Source organism: Salvelinus alpinus, chromosome 2 (genome assembly GCF_045679555.1).
Source record: "Salvelinus alpinus chromosome 2, SLU_Salpinus.1, whole genome shotgun sequence".
NCBI lineage: Eukaryota > Metazoa > Chordata > Actinopteri > Salmoniformes > Salmonidae > Salvelinus > Salvelinus alpinus.
In genome coordinates this window covers 44,113,731-44,130,626 of record NC_092087.1, presented here as the reverse complement: position 1 = coordinate 44,130,626, position 16,896 = coordinate 44,113,731, and the positions used below count along the sequence as shown (strand labels likewise).

The 16,896-nt window shown below is 42.4% G+C and overlaps 1 protein-coding gene across 23 annotated transcripts in view; it reads left to right on the top strand.

Moving 5' to 3' along the window:
- The first annotated feature begins 205 nt into the window (after nt 1-205).
- Nucleotides 206-16,896, top strand: part of LOC139562745 (CUGBP Elav-like family member 4) — a 109,021-nt gene continuing 92,330 nt past the window's right edge. For 4 of the 23 annotated variants that reach the window (XM_071380852.1, XM_071380918.1, XM_071380910.1 and 1 more), the window contains exon 1: nt 211-868. In XM_071380852.1, coding sequence (XP_071236953.1) covers nt 631-868 — 238 coding nt within the window. In that variant the 5' untranslated portion in view covers nt 211-630. Of the gene's footprint in view, nt 869-16,896 lie in introns of all 23 variants that reach the window. The other 19 variants (XM_071380862.1, XM_071380835.1, XM_071380738.1 and 16 more) reach the window with 10 other exon arrangements.

The following is a 16,896-nucleotide window of genomic DNA, read 5'->3' as shown; positions in this document are numbered from 1 at the left end:
AACGTGGCGTGATTTACACTTGGTTGACTATTGCACAAAGAACCGTACAAATTCACTCTTTTCTTTATTTATAAACCCCCTTTCTCTTGGTGGAACGTACCAACGGGAAGGGGTAGAGAAAAGGCTGTGTAACAAAAACATCGAGTTATAGTGGTTCCCCTTGTTCCATACCTCCCCGCAGTCCTTGCAGCTCTTGAGCTGGCCCCGTTCGTTTAAACCGAGAACACCCATACCGACTTCTCAATGCAAAAAATAAAAGGGAACCCAGAAGCAGGGACTAGGGGAACGAAAGGTGTAAATAGAAAGCGAAAGCTCTTGGTCTCTCTCTCTTTCTCCCTCTCATCTATTTTACTAAATGAATTAATTAATTATTAACTAGGACATAAATACAAGGAATCAGCCTCCGCCGGGACCAGCAGACAGCTCCAAGCCTTTGATATTCGTTTTAGCCCAATGATACATATGTATACTTATCCATGTACATATTTGCCTTGGTAGGACTAGAAGTAGGACCAGCAAGGCTTTTTTGAATAACATTTTTGACCAATACTTCGGAAGCTTCTACACAAGGCCACCAAGATTGCGCTGCTGCTGCCGCCGCTGTTACCACAACTCATTGCCGGTCCGAAGATGGCAACTTTAACGAACGGACAGGTGGATGGCACAAACGGGCTAGTGAACGGATTAAGCCACAGTCCGGCGGGCTGCGGGGGTACCATCCCTATGAAGGACCACGACGCTATCAAACTGTTCATCGGGCAGATACCACGCAACCTGGACGAGAAGGACCTCCGGCCGCTCTTTGAGGAGTTCGGCAAGATCTACGAGCTCACCGTGCTCAAGGACCGCTTTACGGGCATGCACAAAGGTGGGTTGAGCCTACCACTCGGTCAAAGAGAGAGCCGGATCCCCATCTTCATTCCCTTTTCTCCTCGGCTCCCGTCACCGTTCCCTGTCACGAATGTCTGTCCATGGCTTGCAGTCTTGTTCCCCCTGGTTCGGGAGACAGGACTGATACGTATTGGACACGTGTGGTTGTTGCATAGTATTACTTGGTATTTTTATAGTAGTCTTTTTGTGTCATTTACTATTGTAGTATACTCTCGACAGGTTTCATGTTATCGGAAAAAGGAGTAGTCCATTGCTATAGTCTGGATTCCGTAATGAATATTGAGACATTTCAACTAACATATCCATGTATTAATGTCCTGAGTTATCCAGGCATACAGCGCTGGCACGAATCACGACAGCTAATATTATGTAACAATCTTAAGAGCAAGTGCCGTTCTCTTGTATCTTTCGAAGTGTATGCTACGTGTTAAGAGTAACGAGTCACACATATAGTCATTGTGCATTCATTCACAATGCAGAATCACCCTACTTCGATGTTAAAACATTTCTCGAATATACCCGTGGAGCCCGTGGCTTATTGCCCGCGGCACCTTGCACTCTGTTGCGCGTGATGGCAAGTTTCCTGCAATAGGAAAGAGGGAGGGAGTGGAATTGTATATGTGTGTGTGTGTGTGTGTGTTTGTGTGTGTGTGTGTGTGTGTGTGTGTGTGTGTGTGTGTGTGCGCGCGCGCTTCTGTATGATTTTCTGAGCAAATGTGACCAATATTTGAGATTTTCCATAATGCATTCTACAGTATTCCCTACCTAAATCCATTATATGTGGTCCACCCGCCTACCTACCATATATCATTGATGTTATGCTCTAGTCTAGTGCCTGGCATCATGCATGGAGATGTTTTGTGTTTCTGGAGACAGGTGTTTGAACAACCAGCTTATACATAGAGAGAGGACTGAAGGACTGTGCGTGTGTGTCACGCGTGCGCGCACTCGCGTGTGCAAGTGTGTGATCGTGTCCTACGTATTGATATGCTATACCCTTTGAGAGCTTGTCAACCCTTTGGTATTATTGTAACGACAGGCAATATGAATCATCCAGAGTATTGATATTACAAAAAAACTATCAATAGATAACATGAACAATACATCCCATGTGGGTTGACAATTCTGGACATTACAGTGAACTACAAAATCAGTAATCAGTAATCATCTGAAAATGAGAAAAGCACATGTATAGTTCTTCGATTGAAGGCTTCAGGTGATCTGCCACACCTGGATGGCATTTTCAGACTCCACGGGCTCACTTCACATGGGGGTGTTAAAGTACAAACAGAGCTACTGTTTCAGCTTTCCAATCCTGGTAGTATCCCCTAACCCCCGACCTCCCCCCATCCTCTGTTAACAACGTGAGATTTTGCATGATGATGAAATACAGATAAAGCAGGACGGAGGGAGGAGGAGATTGTCGGGGAAGGGGGAACCAAAGAGAAGAGTGTGAAGGGGGAAGAGGAGAAGGAGGAGAGAGAGGAAGGGAGGAGGGGGTAGGGTATATATTTTATTAATAGCCCAGCTGTAGTAGCGATTCCCTGTCTAACGGTTAATCATGCGTGGCCCGTGAACTATGGGCGGCCACGCCGGGTGATTCTAGGAACTGTCTCCTCACAGCGATATATGGCCTGGCCTCACAGGCAGCCCTCCACCCCCCCTCCCTTTCATTAGTGAGCCCCCCTCCGCAGCACCGGTCTCATACTTTAACTAGCTGCAGGTGCTAGCCCTCTCACTGGCTAGCTGGTTGGCCAAGACGTTATATATACACACTCCTTCTCCCAGCCAGACCAATATCCCTACACCTCCCCGCAAACAGGATGTTTGTCGAATGTTGGGGGTTTGTTACTTTAAAGTTGCTGTCAGGTTATATCTGAATGTTTTAACTTGAGTAAAGAATATTTTGGTAACCTTTTACTTACACAAACAGGTATAATGTTTGTTACTTGTTATAAGCCTTTATAATATGTTATTAGACTGCTTATAATATTTGACAGTGTCATAGATATGAAGGTGTTATAAGACCTGCCGTAAGGTGTCATGTCCAATCATGACCTCATGTCAAGTAACCATTGTCTTGACAGAGGTAGCGGTTTGCATTTTGACTGTACTGGTCTACCTCCTAGACAGTCGGTGTCATAGCATGGTTAACAACATGTCATTGTTTTCATCATATTTTGGATACATCTACAAGCTGGCAAAACGTGTGAATGGCAACGTTTTCCAATTGTGGTACAAAATGTAGTCCAAAAGATGTATATCAAACAAGGGCAATGTTGATCTATAAACAACTTTAGGGTCGAAGAATGTTCTTGGCTTTTTATTGGTATTAATACTTCCATAAAAGTGAACAACACTAGGGTCTGAGAATATTTGCCGCCTTTTGCCACACTATAAAAAAAAAAGAATTGTTGACTCAACTAAAAAAATCAAGGCAACCAGCTACAATACAATTTCTAGTTTGTTCAACAAAATAGCATTGACGTTGATTAAACTTAAAATATCAAGACAACCAGCTTCAATACGATTTAACTTTTGAGCATATTATCTGAACCAACATACATTCTTAAGTTGAATTCTATGTTCGCTCAACTTTTAATTTTACGTTGATTGAATATAATTCAACTTGCGAATTTATTCAACCTTATTTGTGTATTTCCCAGTGTGCCTTGCCCTTTGATTGAATTGTAGTTACCACCCATTAGTGTATTCTATAGTGACAGAAACATGGTTGTTGAATTCGCTGGAATTCAGTCCTGTAGTCTTCACTAAGTGAGTGTCTATCAAGTTCGCTGACGACACGACGATGGTAGGCCTGATCACCGGCGACGATGAGTCAGCCTACAGGGAGGAGGTCAGTGACCAGGCAGTGTGGTGCTGGAGCAGCAACCTCTCCCTCAACGTCAGCAAGAACAAGGATCTGATCGTGGACTACAGGGAACGGGGAGGTGAGCACGCCCCCATCCACATCGACGGGGCGGCAGTGGAGCAGGTATACAGCTTCAAGTTCCTCTGTGTCCAAATCCTAAAGACTTCAAATGGTCCAGACACACACAAACAGTCGCGAAGAAGGTGCGACAGTGCCTCTTCACCTTCAGGAAGTTGAAAAAGTTTGGCATGGGCCCTCAAATCCTGAAAAGGTTCTACAGCTGCACCATTGAGAGCATATTAACTGTCTGCATTGCTGCTTTGTATGGCAATAGCACCGCCCTCAATCGCATGGCGCTACAGAGGGTGGTGCGGACAGCCCAGTACATCACTTGTGCCGAGCTCCCTGCTATCCAGGACCTCTATATCAGGCGGTGTGAAAAGAAGGCCTGGAAAATTGTCAAATACCCCAACCACCCAAGCCATAGACTATTTTCTCTGCTGCCGCATGGCAAGAGGTACCGGTGCATCAAGTCTAACACCAACAGGCTCTTGAACAGCTTCTATCCCCAAGCAATACAACTGATAAATAGCTAACAAAATACCTACATGGACAGAGTTTCCCTTGTATCTTTATTGACCATTTATTTCAGTATTTTACACGGTCTCTATGCACAGTATTTGACATTGTCTCTATGCACACTCACAGGGCCCTACACACTCACACACACTGTCACTCCAACACAGACAAACACTCACTCATTTGCACACTCACACATAATATGCACATATGTTTATACGGACCCTACACACCCACACTCACATGCAAGCTGCTGCTATTTTGTTTATCTTATATCCTGTTGCCTAGCAGTGGTGGAAAAAGTACCCAATTGTCATACTTAAGTAAAAGTAAAGATACCTTAAAAGAAAATGACTCAAGTAAAAGTGAAAGTCACCCAGTAAAAATTATTATATTAAGCAAACCAGACAGCACCCTTTTCCTGTTTTTTATTTCCTTATGGATAGCCAGGGGCACACTCCAACACTGAGACATCATTTACAAACAAAGCATTTGTGTTTAGTGAGTCTGCCAGATCAGAGGCAGTAGGGATGACCAAGGATGTTCTCTTGATAAGTAGGTGAATTGTACCATTTTCCTGTCCTGCTAAGGATTCAAAATGTAATGAGTACTTTTGGGTGTCAGGGAAAATGTAAGCAGTAAATGATTTCCTTCAGGAATGTAGTGGAGTAAAAGTTTTCTAAAATATAAACGGTAAAGTAAAGTACAGATACCCAAAATAACGGCAACCAAAAAGTAGTACTTTAAAGTATTTTTACTTAAGTACTTTACACCACTGTTGCCTAGTCACCTTAACCCTATACATATCTACCTCCATGTCAGTATCCATGCACATGCAAATATGGTATTGGAACTGACTTTTTAAATATTTCCTGTGTATAGTATGCTTACTTACTTATACAATAAAGTATTTCTTATTATTATTTCTCTTGTGCTTTTTTTCTAGTAATACATTGTTATTGATTATTGCATTGTTGGGTTTTGAGTTTGTACTACTAAGCTATATGGAATTGTTTGATATAAAAAAATATATTTGATGAGAAAACTGCTATTAGCCCACTAACTGCTATTAGCCCAATAACAGATTCACTACATGGAACAACAGATAGTCCCCCCAAAAAATCAAAAGGATGTTTTTTCTGAAGTATTTGTTCTTTGTCTGAGAGATAACAAAGATCAGGAAACATATATATATTTTTTTTAACATGTATTTAACCCCTTGTTTTTGGCACTAAACAGTCTAAGCCCTGTCTAAGCCACGGGAGGAGGAGGGATCTACTAAGTTATATATAATTGTTTTAAGAAGGCCATACCAAGGATCATTTTGCTAGTTTAATTTAAATTCTAAGACCCCTTGAAGTAAAAATAAATAACATAATTTTTTACATGTATTAACCCCTTATTTTTGTCACTAAAGAGTCCATATATACTCCATAAATGTTTTGGGACTGTCACCGGGCGACCTTCAGACGAGTCCTGTGAGGCCTGTGGGCATCCTAGAGCAAAACAGCTGACAGGTATATTAGTGTGTAGCCCAAACTGTTCGGACACTACACACAGAAGTTGGCAGATTGGCTGTACCGACTTCAGACGAGTCCCAAAATGCTTGTGGCGGTCGGAGAACACCATCGTGTTTGTGAGAGTCTCATCTTTCCGTAGAGGCGTCATAATAGTTTGTAGGCCAAACCATTCAGACGCTACAGGCGATTTTGTGTGAAGACCGATTTTCGGGTTGTCTTATGCTCTGATTAGTACAGCTCTACTGTAGCTCTGTCACCTTTCACCGCAGATGCAGAAGAGGTGCATAGGCGGATGCATCCAATGCAAAAAAACAAACAGATATCTCTAGCTTAAACTGACACATTTTCATGGGGATTTTATAATTATGCAAATTCGATTTCCACAGGGGCGCAGACATCGACTTTAGGGGCGTTTTAACAAGTCAATTATTTTTTTCAACAAAAAAAATAGGGGTTAAAATGATTGGCTCCCCTAAAGATTCTTATAAATAAAGTAGTCAAAAGTTTAGTATCTACACCTTTACTCCTTCTCCTTTCCTCCATATGCTCTACTCCTCTTTATTTTCCTGCTGCGAAGGGTTGTCCCCCTGTTTCACAACACTGCCCTTTATTTGACCTGATGGACAATCCATTGTTATTGAAAAAACTCTCAAATGAAATGATTTTGGCTGGTTTGGACGTATGAAAATACCTGTAACAAAGATTAGTGTGATTTAGTGTGATTGTTCAATAAAGCTCTGAACGTGTTAACAACTAACACCACCTATAGATGCTATTAATATGCTATTACTAATGTTATGGTGACATGTTATAATAGTTAGATAGACAGCCTCCTACTTTTTCCATTGTCTCACATTCCTTGGGTACTACTCTACTATACCATTGCGACTCTAACCTGTCCGTCAAAAAACAAAATAAAAAAAGTCAATGTAACAGACAAACGCAACCTGGTAAATGTCTAATTTGTCAGAAGCCAAATGTCAGCAGATGCTGCTAAGACGTACATGCACTCAATGATTTTGTCCCATCTCTCGTACTGTGTCACAACCTGGTCACGAGCTAGTATCACAGCAACGAAACCACTTTAAAAGCCCTATAAAGAAACTCTGAAAGTGCTGGACAAAAAAATCAAACAGCTGTCCCCACTACAATATCATTAAGATAAACAACCTACTGAGCTTTAAAAGCTTCTCATGCCGACACCTCTCTGCTGTTTAAGATCACTCATGGCATTGCCCCACCACCTCTTAAGCAGTTTGTTACGTATTGCAAGGTCAATACCAGGACAACAAGAGTTTAAACCAGAGGGGACTGCTCAACTCAGTTTAGGGCCAGCAAATTTGGCCAGACGTCTTTTTCAGTTAGAGCGTATGGATTATGAACACCGTGCCAACCAGTGTGAGAGAGCGCAGTACCTTTGCTAGTTTCAAGGCATAACCTGAAAACGTGGCTAAAGGCAAACCAGTCATGTCATATATATATTTGTGACCAACTGAGGCATATTTGTATTCCTAGTCATGTGAAATCCATAGATTAGGGCCTATTGAATGCATGTTGCGTTTATATTTTTGGTCAGTATAGATAGAGATAGATTTTAATAGTCTGTTATATTGTAGCATTGTATTGATGTATTCATGTTGTTTGTTTTCTGCCCGGCGACTACAGATTAAAATGAGCTAAATCTGGTGCAATGGCATGTTGTACATGCTCCCTGACAAATAAACAAATAAATAAATAAAATTGCCATAACCATCCCAATAATGACCCCATGTATCACTAGCAATCTAGTGTTTAAATTGCCGGCCCATTGAAAGGGGGGGGGGGGGATAGAGGAGGCTGAGGAAGGAAGGGAACGGGCACAGAGGTGACAACACTAGGCCTACATTCTCCCAATGATTTTATTTCTCTCCCCTCTGCGACTGGGCCGTACTAATAGAGGCCATTTATAACAGTCACCAGCTGCCGCCGTGCATGCTGAGAGGGACGCCGGCACAAAGACGGGCCACTTTCTCTCTTTTTTTTTGCAATGCAGCATGGGAGGGAGGGTGGAGATATGGAAGTACACTACCAACCAGGCGACTGCCAGAAACAGTCGCCCTCGTAATTCACCTTGGGTCAATGAGACGCTTCTAGCATGTGTGACTGTCAAGTGTCAACAATGTGTGTGTCCTTTATCATCAGTAGTTTTGGTGTCATAACAGTGTAATACCCATGTAGTAACAGAGTAATTGCATGTATTGTTTAAGATCAACGAAAATGTCCTCTCTTGTCAGAGTTGCCTCCGGAAGCTCTGCTTTGGGGTTTTCCTAGGAGTCCTTTGAAAGTGAGAGAGGCACCAGGAATAGGTTCATTGATATCTTCGGGTGTTTTTTGACCAATTCAATTGAAAGGCGGACAGAGAAGCTCCCGTTGGGCTTTCTGCACTCACCTTATTTTGTCCTAGATACTGGGCAGGCTCGCTGGCAGGTGGTGTAGATAAATTATCACAGGTGATGAATCCTATCTAAAAAATATGCCTTTCAAGATCCCCTATGATCCCCAAATGTCGCCTATAAAAGTAGATATGTCACAAACATCAATATGTAAACATTACTAAAACATATGGCCAAAAAGTAAATCGAAATTAAGTATGTTTTGAAGTGTATGAGAGATATAAGAAGGCAACAAAAAAATGCCTTATTCACTTCCATTCATTTTCTGGCCCGGTGGAGAACACCATCGTGTTCGTGAGAGTCTCCGCTTTCCATATTAGTTTCCAGATCAAACTATTAGGACGGTTTTCGTGAGAAGACCAATTTTCGGGATGTCTCCTGATCGCCTGACCTGACAAACACCACTGTACCTCTGCCACCTTCCACCACAGACGCGGAAGGACAACATCGGGCAGATGCGGTGGATTGAGAAACAGCCCATGCAAAAACAACAGATATATCTAGCTTAAACAGACAGATTAAGGGGATTGTTTTATTATGCTAATTAGATTTAGGCGTGGCGTTGACTTTAGGTTGAGAGGACAGTTAAACTGCTATAACTTTATTGTGGATGGAGCGGGTGGTACACTGTACAGAGTGTTGATTGGCAGTTTGATCTGGGTCTGGGAAACAGCCCCTGGTAGCGTAGTTCTAGACCTGTTGGTCCACATAGGGACCATTCTTCTTAGAGAAGCAATGGAAATCCTCATGAAATATTAAAAAATCTCTTCTTTCATTATGAATTCATCAAATCTGAATACTGACTGCTTTGAAAACTAGCTGAAACTGGGAACATCGTCAATGGACATAATGTCTGAAGGCACTGCAGTATCGTAAATGTAATACCCTGTGGCACTCTGGGAAGGTGTTACAGGTTGCCGCATTGGAAGTTCCTCCTGACAGGCAGCGAGGCGCTGAAACCAATGTAGCCTTTCAACAAGGAAAAGGAAAGAGAGACAGACAGAGAGACAGACAGAGAGAGAGACAGAGAGAGAAAGACAGGGAGAGAGACAGAAAGAGAGAGAGAGAGAGAGAGAGAGAAAGAGAGAGGGGGGGATGTTTTTCTACCGGGCTGCGTTAATGCACCAAGCGTTTTGGCCGCAGGATTTCACTCTTGTTGCATCATCCCCTCTGTGGGCTCTTTTTTCTCCTCACGTCGTTGGTTTGGGGTGTGTGTGTACCCCTCCTTCCCTCTCTCATCCCCTGCCCAGAATTCTCCACTCAGCTCCGTTCGGAATGCACACTCAGGCACCACGTCGTGCACTGTTTCTATGACGACGTGCCGCGATCGATGTTGAGCGTTTTGTTGGGGAAAAGGGGCAACATGTGTCACTGACGAGGCCGCGTGTCGCCAAAATCCTCCCACCAGCTCAACCGCCCCACACACATCTCTTGGTGTCTAAAAATATCCAAGCCTCAAGACAAAAAATAGGGAGGAGAACGTGAGACGTGCCTAATTTGCCTAATCTGTCAGTGGGGACAGTTGTCAAGGTGCCTCGGATGCTGTTGTCCATTATGATTGTCCGGGATCATTAGCCCAGAGAGCTAGTTACTTACAGTGCTATGGTCATGTAGGGAGAAGAGGACTGGCGAGGGGATCAAAGACTAGATGATTAGCGTGCTAACTGCAGGTTGGGAGTTATGATTGCTGTCAGGGGGGAAGAGACCTCTTGCTATTGTGACCTCCTCATTGGACTCATTAAAGCCTGTGACCTTGATCATCATGAAGGAACGGGGACGGTCTGGCAGAGGACGCAGTCTCATTTTAGTTTAGGAGATTGACAGACACTGTACAGGTATATGGAAGTGTCGGTAAAACTCATGAAGTGGCACTTTGCACACACACACACACACACACACACACACACACACACACACACACACACACACACACACACACACACACACACACACACACACACACACACACACACACACACACACACACACACACACACACACACACACACACACACACCACATAGCTAGTAACATGGGGGGAAATGTGAACGCAGAAGAGAAATTGTTTGACTGATTGTGCAGTAAGAACAGATTCTCATCATACGGGATGTCTCTTGCTTTTACGTGTATCCTCATTCCTCTCAAATTACTTTTGGTGGAACCGTTGTCAGAACATGATTTAACACCGAAACAAATATGTTGTAACGGAGTAATAACATGTTGTAACGGAGTAATAACATGTTGTAACCGAGTAATAACATCTTGCGGTTTGTTATTGTTAATCTGTCACTGCAAATGTTGAGTCTTCCTATGTTAAGAGTGCTTGATTGACAACTGAATTTTCAATATGACATTAATGTGACAAAATGTGGTCTACTCCACATATATGCTCTTATTAGGATGTCGTTAATTTATCCACACAGTAAGGCCCAGCGGATTATTTCTACGCTGGCCTGGAGGGAAGGGACTCATCCCTTAGGTCAGAGGAGCTGCTGACCTCAGCAATCTTAGGGGAGCAAAATGTACAGAGGGGAAGCATAGAAATATTGCACATGGAACGGAGCTACTGCTTGTCAGACTTCAATGAGAATGACAGATCTATAACTCACATTTCTGTCTGAAATCACTTGGGTCGTACACACAGGTACATAAAAGACCTCTTGTACTATTTGCTTACAGGCTTTGTTGTGTAATCTCAAAAGTACAACGGTTGTATATAAGAAGCAACGGTTGTATATAAGAATAGTGTGCGTCAATATTCCAGGGGCCGCATTTGTCAATATTGCGTCGAAACTATTGTAAAATACTACTTAGGAACGGAATTTCGAATGTTTGTATGCATAGTGGGGTTTATGGAACAATCCTACGATCATCATACGCACACTGCTAGGAGATCACCATTGATAAATATAAATTGTTCTCAGCCTCAGGGCTCGTGCACAACCTTGGGTATTTGCATTTCAAAATCAACCCTTTAATAAAGCCTGTGGGTAATATACAATGCCGTACCATGAAATACAATGGCGTAACCAAGAAAAGCTAAAAAGCTCAAAATAAAAAATACAATTCAACGACTGAAATAGAGTTGCTCGTGTCAGAGATTGAATATAACAAAAAGGTTTTATTTGGCTCGCTCAGTTATGGCTTGACCAGTAAAAATAAAAGCAAAGCTTCAAAAGAGAGGACCATTAGGACATATCAAGTTGCTTTAGCAATGACAAATATACTTCAAATGAGTAGACAACACTCCCCAATAAGCCATCCTTCCTCAACAGCCCCCTCTAGGTATATAGACCAACATTGCTGTTCTGTAGAATGAACGAGTTGTGCGTTCCACCTGGCCACCACATTCAGCAGCGTCTTTTGCACCACATGACCTATCACCTGCACATTAAGTGGGTGGAAGTCTTCTCTGTTCACATAGTTGAGCTCGTTTTGGGACGGTGCTTTTACGGCAATGTGGATGTCGTCTATTGCTCCATTCGGATTTGAGAACCACGATGGAAAAGAAACCCTTCTTGACTTCAACCTGTAGCGCGATTGTGTATGGAAATGGTATGCAACCGTTCGTTTTGGTGATGATTGCATCCAAACCATCGGCTCATCGAGGTCTATGAGATTTTGATCTGTAAGCTCCCTCTGAAAAGTGCCCGTTGCCGAAAACCTGAGGGCGGAGAGCACCTGGATATGCATGGGGAATGGCATGTGTTTGCCTTTCTAAAGTAGGTCTTAAATCCTAGAAAAAATCCTATATGATAGATTGATCTGAGCCAATCTGTACTTTCTGCAAAAAAGTCACACCTGTCTCTAAAAACACGCTCTCTGCGAAATGCAGCTTGTGCCAAATCTTCCAACAGATTAGGATTAGCCATCTCTCATTTAATTTCCCATTATCTCAGTTTTATAGTATTTCAACAATGGTTTAACTTTCACATATGCCTCTAATTTAACAAATTACTGTACTTGATATGGATTTTTGTTGTAACAAATGCTCTGAAGTGGTCAAATGATATAATATAGCCTGTCAAGATATGTTGCATGAATTCCCAATGGAATAACAATGAAATGTAAAAATGATTGAATTATTACTCTCATAATTTCACAAATTTTCAACATATATTTTCACCATTCACTAGGCCACGCTTGACAAGCAGGTCCCTTATTCCACCACTTCCACCACAGAGTTGTGCCTACACGTGATCGATAAATGAGGCCCCGGAGGTTTTATAGTGGTGCAATGCAAGCAAGCCTGTACGCCCTGTACAGCCTAGCCTGAATCAAGCAGCCAGTCAAGAAAGACCAGCACCTCCAACCCTTCTGACAGTACTGGACTATACTGTTTTGGAACACCTGTGTACTTTGTATTACTCTTTTTAGCAAACAAACAACTACTCTTAACCAGATAGCACACATGCATCAGATTTACATAGGCACAACGTTGAGACTACAGGAAATTCACAATGTACTTACATTGCCGAGACATAGCATGGGGATCTTTTCCTTAAGACAAAGATACTATTGGAGCGAACAACGCTAGGCTCCCTTCAGACAACGGGCCTTCAGCCTAGTTCAAGATGGTAAATGCTAAGGGCGACGCTTCGGGTGACATCACCCCATTGACTCTACCAATTGAAGATGGCCCATGTGGGTTGGACAAGCCTCTATACACACCCATACCCGCAGCCTTAAAGGCCTTTTGCTCAATAAGAAATCGTCAGCACAATACGGTTTAAAAATGCAGGGACAAACTTATTTAAAAAATATATATATATAGTATAATATTTCCCTGAAAGATTTATGTTAACTGTATACACAATCCAAAATGTGAAGCACAAAGCTATGCTTAACTTGGTCAGCCTTTAAACTTTCATCAGCTTAACCTGTTGTTTACCCTAAAAGAGGCTTAATAAAATGCCAGAAGTACAACATCCTCCTTCCTCATATTAAGATGTTGTTTTCATGTTTTTTTGCTATTGCCATGTTATTGCTATGGCGATTTTAAGTGCCTGAAAGCGTACTCTAGCACTGTTTTGACAAGGGCTCCTTAGAGGGTTAAATAGTTACTGTTTTCAAGGCAATTGCATCATGGAAGTGTTATTGTGGTCCATGTTCAATGTTTAAAGAGGCTGACGCTTTGGTTCTGTTCGATCCATCTGCTTGTTCCCCTGAGGTTTCAGATGAAACCTCTGTTCCGGAGTGAGAGAATGCAATACTTTCAAAATATGGGAAACTTTCTGTTGTTTATACAGCTTTTATTAATACATTTCAATTTTTGGGGTTGTTGTGTAGTCACCCCTCTTAATTCGATTTTACAGCGATATTGCCCTCAGAAAATGCTAATCCTCACATTCTGCTATTGCTTCCTATGAACAGTATGGCGTGTGTGCGTGCGTGCATTTGTTTGTGTGGTGCCCATTCAGGAATCAAACCATCAACTCCGGTGAGGTAAGCACCGTTCTCCAACCAACTGAGCCAATGGAAACAACCACAATTCTCCCCCATCCCCAACTTTCTCTCTCCTACAGGACCGGTTAGAGGGTTAGTGAGGATAAAGCCTTGCAACATTCTGGCTCGGTTTATATTCCATTGTAGGTCTGATGCACACATCTACTGACATTTAGAAGTTCAACTTCTTAGAGATCAATGGAACATGTAGGTCAGGCTGAGAACAGGAGCGAATTCAACACAGGACTCAAAAGGTCTCCTGAATGAGAATTATCTCCATATTGTGGTGCTGCATGCTTTGTACCATAATGATAGTGAATCCTCTCTATTGTTTGTTCATAATGCAGGCAATCTCTCTGCCATTCATTGCCATATCACACATCTATACTGTGTAGGTGTAATTACAGGGTACACATCCATGCTATATAATTATAGAGCAAGGTACAAGTTCCTTTGTCTATAGGTCCAGTGATTATATAGCTCTGTACTATAGTGCTGGTTGCTAATAACAATAAACCTTCACAGACTGTGTTCAGCCATTAGGCCTTTATTTCTAATGCTGTTGTGTGTTTGTTAGGGTGTGTGTGTTAGGGTGTGTGTGTGTGTGTGTGTGTGTGTGTGTGTGTGTGTGTGTGTGTGTGTGTGTGTGTGTGTGTGTGTGTGTGTGTGTGTGTGTGTGTGTGTGTGTGTGTGTGTGTGTGTGTGTGTGTGTGTGTGTGCGCGTGTGCACGTGCACGTGCGTGTGTGTGAGATTTGCCTCCATGCAGGTTTAGGTGGCCGAATGGAATCACATGGCAGGAATGGGAATAGTAAATCAGGTTACTCGCATCCAGAAGAGAGCCAAGAAGGCTTCAGATATGTACTCTAGTCAGACAAAGACATGACGGCATTAAGCCTAATATCACAATTGTTCACTGTCTTATGCTTTTCGTAATTCCATATACACTTCTACATAGTTTTCTATCATACTATATGTGTTGTTGGGAATAACAGATATCACAGCACCTGAACGATTCCTGGGAACATGAAACGGGGGAGATTTGTTTTTCTTTCTTCTTCTTCATAAATCAGGACAACCCTCGTGAGATGCTTTCAGGGGAACCTGTGGGATTCGTCACACCATATCCAATAAAAGCAATATTAGGACAACAGAAAATCAATCAAGTGAAAGTTAATAAAAGCAGCCGTTAAATGAGGACACATTAGTTCCATATCGTGAATGATGAGCAAGCCAAGGATCTTATAAGCATGGGTGACAAGAAACAGTTGCACCGGTATAAATCAAAATAGATCAAACGCTTTTAGTAGATACAAAAAAAAGATCTGGTTAAGATCAATATTGAAACAAGGCCCATAGGAGTAGCTACTGTTGATCCTGGAACTGCTGTTGATTTGCTGTTGATCCTAGAACTGCTGTTGATTTGCCATTGATCCTAGAACTGCTGTTGATTTGCCGTTGATCCTAGAACTGCTGTTGATCTGTTGTTGATCCTTGAACTGCTGTTGATCTGTTGTTGATCCTTGAACTGCTGTTGATCTGTTGTTGAGCCTTGAACTGCTGTTGATTTGCCGTTGATCCTAGAACTGCTGTTGATCTGTTGTTGATCCTTGAACTGCTGTTGATTTGCCGTTGATCCTAGAACTGCTGTTGATTTGCCGTTGATCCTAGAACTGCTGTTGATCTGTTGTTGATCCTTGAACTGCTGTTGATCTGTTGTTGATCCTTGAACTGCTGTTGATCTGTTGTTGATCCTTGAACTGCTGTTGATCTGTTGTTGATCCTTGAACTGCTGTTGATCTGTTGTTGAGCCTTGAACTGCTGTTGATTTGCCGTTGATCCTAGAACTGCTGTTGATCTGTTGTTGATCCTAGAACTGCTGTTGATTTGCCGTTGATCCTAGAACTGCTGTTGATCTGTTGTTGAGCCTTGAACTGCTGTTGATTTGCTGTTGATCCTAGAACTGCTGTTGATCTGCTGTTGATCGTAGAACTGCTGTTGAACTGCTGTTGATCCTAGAACTATTAGCTACAGTGTAACTCACTGCAGTTGATTCTAAAACTAGCTACAGTGTAACTATGTTGTTGGTCCTAAAGCTAGCTACAGTGTAACTATGTTGTTGGTCCTAAAGCTAGCTACAGTGTAACTATGTTGTTGGTCCTAAAGCTAGCTACAGTGTACCTCTATGCTGTTGATTCTGGAACTATAGCCAGTGTTACTTTCCATTGTTGGTCCTAGAACTATTTTTTATGTTTTTATATGTTTTATTGTCACATACACCAGAAAGGTGTAGTGAAATGTGTTGTTTTACACGGTCAGCTATAGTAGTACGGCGCCCCTGGAGCAAATCTGTTTAAGTGCCTTGCTCAAGGGCACATTAACAGATTTTTCACCTTCTCACATATTCAAACCAGTGACATTTTGGTTACTGGCACAATGCTCAACTCCCTATATGCTGTTGATCCAAAAGTCTAAAGAGGTAAAACTTGTCATTATGTGACGTCAGATATGCATTTAGCTCTCTCTGGATGAACTTGTAATACCTGTAAAAAGGAGTTGGGTAGGGGGTTAAGGCTTTTGGAAAGATCTCCTTAATTATTCAAGACAAAGTCTGATTCAGAAAATGGAAAAAGGACTATGAATAAGTCATGGGGAAGTTTTCGAGTGTTCAGAGGCAGTTTGGGGGGAGGTAAGAGATGGTACTACTAAGATCAAGTCTCAACCAAACTTACGATGAACCAAATGCTAACTTGTGATGTGTATTTGTAAGGGGCAGGGGGAGAGGCATGGGGAGAAAAACATAAAGACTGAAATAAAGAGAGTGCGTGAAGAGAGCGATAAGATGAAGTAGGGTAAGGCAACGAGATAGAGGCAGAGAGACAAAGGCAGAGAGAGAGAGAGGCAGAGCGAGAGAGGCAGAGAGAAAGCGAGAGAGAGAGAGAGAGAGAGAGAGAGAGAGAGAGAGAGAGAGAGAGAGAGAGAGAGAGAGAGAGAGAGAGAGAGAGAGAGAGAGAGAGAGAGAGAGAGAGAGGCAGAGCGACAGAGAGACAGAGGCAGAGTGAGGCAGAGATTGAGTGAGGCAGAGAGAGAGTATGGCAGAGAGAGGGGAAGAGAGAGACGCAGAGTGAGAGGCAGAGAGTCAGAAAGACAGAGGCAGAG